The 5497-nt window shown below is 33.7% G+C and overlaps 1 protein-coding gene across 1 annotated transcript in view; it reads left to right on the forward strand.

Moving 5' to 3' along the window:
• The window catches only part of LOC106458309 (papilin-like), a 77993-nt gene that overhangs the window by 51943 nt on the left and 20553 nt on the right, over positions 1–5497 (forward strand). The window contains exon 19 of the mRNA XM_022384492.1: positions 1344–1520. Coding sequence (XP_022240200.1) covers positions 1344–1520 — 177 coding nt within the window. The remainder of the gene's footprint in view (positions 1–1343; positions 1521–5497) is intronic.

Here is a 5497-nt window from a genome sequence, read left to right on the forward strand (position 1 = left end):
TTGACCGTCACATTATAACGCCCTCACGGCTGAAAGGGCGAGCATGTTTGGTGTGACGGGGATTCGAACCTGCGACCCTCAGATTGCGAGTCGAGCGCCCTAACCTCCTGGCCATGCCGGGCCCGCCATTAAGGTACATGGAACGTGTCCAGCGAAGACATAAAATATTTACGCTAACCCTTGTACTGGAATTTTATCCAATCGCTATACCCCATCCGAAATATTAAACTAAGAAGCTGTACAAAAGTTAGATCGCATATAGAGGAATATTTGATCTGACGTAGTCTACCCAATCATCTAAAAGTGTTTTCAGTGACAAACTTGATCTTAAAAATATTTTATAAAAATTATTTTTAGAGCAGTCATGGAATACCTACTTTAGACCATATTTTCCAACCTTGAAATATTTCTTGAAGATACGTTTGCAAAAAAAAAAAGATGGATACTTTTCAGAAATTGTACACTTCAAAATATTAAAACCACAATGTAATTTGCATTCTTACCATTTGCATTCTTACCATTAGTGCCATTAATACGCTTTTTACCTTTAACACCAACTAAAAACCCTTTTACGGACGTACAACGCTAGAAACCAGGTTTCGATACCCGTGGTGGGCAGAACACATATAGCTCATTGAGTAGCTTTGTGCTTAGCTACAAATAAACACTCTACACTATTAAACAAATCTTGAAAGTCAGTTGTAATCCAATTAAACCTTACCAAATCCCAGTCATTGATAAATCATTAAACGATGTAAGACAAAACTAACATCTACTTAGAACATACAAAATACCCAAGATAAAAAGGAAAAATAAACTAGATGTTCTTATGCAGAGTCCCCGAAAGTGTTCTGTTTCAAGAGTAAATAAAACAAAAATTTAAGAGCAACAAATATTTTTATTTCTTGCTTTTTAAGTTCCTATGTCATGCTATGTTGTAGCCTACAGAATGCATAACTCTTCTCGTGATTCATGGCATGTGAACGTTTTACTGACGTCACGACAGAACAAATTGCAAAGTAAAGCGTCCCCTATGTCACGTCATTTTAGTGTCTACTGACTGACTGACAGACAATACACTAGTGTACAGTGGTGCCAGTGGTTAAAACAGGTGACTCCTTCTGGTAGGCTTCGGCCCTCTTTTTGGGAAATATAAGATAACCAAATTACAGGAATTATCCCACATATCAAACACAATAAAAACAACTTATAAGAACATGGAAGAAACTCACATAAAACGCACCATGGATAACAGAAAAAAAAACTGTTCAATGTGTTAATGAAAAGGTTTACTTATATTCATCGTTTTGACTGTTTTGTTTCTTTGTATTTTTCATTTTAAGAAGTCTGCAGTCTACCAAAAGAAAAAGGTCCTTGCCGAAACTTTACGGTCAAATGGTTCTTTGACGTGAATTATGGAGGTTGCATTAGGTTTTGGTACGGAGGCTGTGGAGGCAACAAAAACCAATTTATGTCTGAGGTCGAGTGTGAAGCAACCTGCACAAAACCTGCCGGCATCGGTGAAACTATTTTCTTTACACTTTTCTTTAAGGAGTAAAACATCTCGTATATTTTAATTCCTAAATTTTAGTACATCAGGCACGATATGTCTTCAAAACATTTTAATTATTTTGTGTACTCTCTTTATGTTCAGTCCGTTTAATTTCTTCCATTTAAATAAGCTATTTTTTTTATAGAGTAATAGATAAAACACATCAGAGGGTTATTATAACTCAAATGAAAATAAATAGCGAAAAAGACAAATAGATATCTGATGCTGCCCTTCGACATGGAGAACACCATATTTAACCCAAGGTTACGATTGGTTTCGTACACATAATCATGTTAACTGAAGCGTGAAGCTTGTAGAAATTTAAATATTAACACTTTTAACAACACTAGTGCAGTAGAAGGAACTTTACCTAAAAATAATGCGATAACCATAAGCAAGTATTTGTCCTAGTCAAAGAACGATGATTAATTTTTAATGATTATTTTGGTATTATAGAATATTTGGATAACTAACAGATAATTACTTCATAGTTATTTATTTGTTATAAAGTCTTTAAAAAACCACGTTTTAAAATAACCGCATGTAAAAAAAAAAACACTGTAAAGATAATATCTCAAAAAGCGATTATTTATAAACTGTCTAAAAAAATATTATAAATTTTTAGTGAATAAAAATTGCTCATAGATTACCTGCATTAATTAACGTTTGTTTCTCCAGATGCATGTCTTTTACCCAAAGTAATAGGACCTTGCAAAGGATCATATAGATATTGGTATTTCAACAAACACACAGGGGTTTGTGATCCATTCTTGTACGGCGGTTGCCTTGGAAATAATAACAGATATGCTACAAAAGAAGTTTGTGAGAAGACCTGCATGCAAAAATCTAAGTTGGGTATGTCATCAGCTGTAGAACTGTACTAACCTAAGGACTTTCTATGAATGAAAGTTCATGTACCACACGCGAAAAAAACAATGAAATATGGAGGAGAAATTCCTAATTATACTAAGGTATAAATTTATAAACATGGTGCTCTCTAAGAGGTAGAAGCATGGTGCTTTTGATTTTCAGTGAAAAACATTTATTTTTTTAATTTTAATTCAGAAAAAAAGTGTGTGATATTGTATTTTTGTAATGATATTCATATCTTGAACTCAAAGATGAGGCTTCTGCTTTTATTACCTAAATTTCTTTCAGTTATATACGTTTTGTCTTTTATTGTTTTGGTAATTTAACCACACTAAGACTGTTTATGGTAAGTTTGATTGTTCCTCATTGCACCTGAGCTATTTGCATAGTTCATGTTCACTTATTATTTTTATTCTTGTTTTTTCGTATGGGATCTACATTTTCTCGCGCCGATTTTTTTAACAGGACTTGAATCGTTTTTTTTTTCACGTTATTAATATGTTTCCTCGTTCTAAACCTTCTAATATAATTATATATAAGTTCACCGTTTTATATTTCTCTTTTGTGTTATCAATAGGGAATGTCGGTATAAGTGTGATAATTGTTTTGTGGTAATAGGCCCAATGAATGTAACACAGAGTCCAGATCGACTAGTATAATAATTTTCAGTTTGCAAAGACAACAAGGGAAAATAATGAATTCATGAATCAGATTCCACGTGAAGCTCACAGCTTAGTTGGCCCCTTTTTTCCCCATTTTATAAAAGTATTATTCTGGGAATATTAACGTACGTTTTTCTTTTCAGAAAACCCAATAAAAATTGTTCATTAATCATTTTAACTTGCATATATAAGTATATATATATATATATGTCTATGTATGTATGCATATACGTCACTATCAATTACTGGGTAATATTAAGAATTGTTCCTATGATTTAGTTACTTACTGTTTCTAGAAGGAATTTTTAATATAAGTATTTTAATCTCCGATATTACCAATGAAATCCCCATTCTATCTAGATTATCACGCATTCCTAAATATCTCAGATGTATATTCCAAGACGATAATTTACCCGTTAACGTTCCCCAACTCATACTGATCTTTTATCAACCAATCAAAATGTATCAAATAAGAGATCAAAAATATAATTTTAAACAATTACAGCAGATTTCTCACTTGTTGTTGTGGCTTACAACACTATTCAGTATTACAACACCACTCGTAAGATGTTCTTTCTGAACGTAACAAACCGAATATTATATATACTGCGAACCGTGGTGTCTGTCCGAGCGCTCGTCTGTTTCCCGTTTGAAAAGCTGCGCCTGCAGGCAAAGCTCAAAATTTACTTTTGAAATGATGGAAGAACAGGCATGATTAATGTTGATGCCAAATTTTATTTCACAAGCAGGATATTCCACACTACATTGTTAGGAATTAATCATACTATCATTCACATGTCAAAATGTGACGTAACTTAAAGAATATAAATATAGATTTACCGTATGTTATTTGTGGGCGGCTCTTACCATGACTGACATGCTCAACAATTACTTTTCGAGGTGGGCGGTATAAGTAGCTCAGAACTTTGTCTTCTGAGTTAAATCAAGAGTGCAACATAATTAACCTTTTTAAAGTTCATGAAATAATTTCAATTGATAGATTAACTTCAAATTTTCCCGTCACTGGGGACGGGTATTTTTGCTTCTAATCACTATTTAGTAGTTTGTCCCTTTACATACTTGCTTTCTTGGTCTTCTTTGCACTAAGTGACTCAAAACGCCCCCATAAGGTCTCACCATTGCACTATATCTTGAGCTATTACTTGGGCCTGTCTTCAGGTCAGCTTTGCTTTGGATTTCATTTTGGTTTTGGCTGATCTTCTCCATTTAGTTTTAGGTCTTCTTCCTCTCCTTGTCCTCTCAGAAGTCTAGAGCAGAACCTCTTTGATGATACTGCACTGTTCGTTTCATAGCACATGGCTTATCCACAAAAACTTTTTCTCATGGATGATACCAGATTTTGGAGATTATCAACAGTACTTTCTTCCATGTTTGCTCTATGGTATTTCAAAGCTGCCGTAAATTAATTGCCTTCTTTTATGCAATATTACTTTTGAACTAATGCCATAAATTGTATATTTAATTAGAATTGAGTTTTAAGCGCTAGTCATCCAACAACGTTTATATCACCAATACATTGTATTCTGCATGGTGGTATATTTTGGACTCTTATCTTGTTCAAATTCAAAGCCAACAGGCCATTGAAATGTCGTCCACTAGTTATCACGTGACGAATCAGGATGCTCTTATACCACAATTTTTGGCAATATCTCCTACTCCTGGAGCAGGTAAGCACCACCGTGTTTCACTTCTTACGTTCACTCTTGGTTTAAGCTCCTCATTATTACGGCTCCTCCTAACCACTCTCCTTAGTTTCCCAAAACTAAGTCTTTATCTCGCCGTCCGTAGCACGTTATTACATTCGTTCTATTTTATGATCATTTGCATAGCTTAAATGTATGGCTATATTCGAACATCGAATATCAGGCTTTCTGGGTGCAACGTTTCAGTATACACACCTTTCTAACGAGTGCCTTCGAACTGCTCTATTTCTAATTCCGTGTATGTCCTGATTGTATTCTCGTTTTGACTTGAACTGTGAGTTATTCTTGGACATCTATTCATCTTAACATAGTTTAATCTACCAATAAGTTGCTCTGATAATCTTGGCAAACATAGAAACATCATTGCTAGCTTCGTTTTACAGACGAGTTATTTAGTGCTCCTCATGTTACGTATTACAATTTCGAATGATCTGAAACCGTGCTAAATGATAATTTAAATTTAGTAGTTAAATAAATGCCGATATATCTCCAATTTATGATATTTGCCAACAAGATTGGTACACACAGTTTTCTTTTTTAATACAAATATGTTTTAATATACAAACAACAATACAATTTACAATTAAGAGCTATTACCAATAGTTAGTAAAACAATGATTTATATACAAGAGTTTCACAAACTTACAAGCAATATAAAGTCTTCTTTCTATTCTGGAACTTCCTTGATA

This window comes from Limulus polyphemus, unplaced genomic scaffold (genome assembly GCF_000517525.1).
Source record: "Limulus polyphemus unplaced genomic scaffold, Limulus_polyphemus-2.1.2 Scaffold442, whole genome shotgun sequence".
Classification (NCBI taxonomy): domain Eukaryota; kingdom Metazoa; phylum Arthropoda; class Merostomata; order Xiphosura; family Limulidae; genus Limulus; species Limulus polyphemus.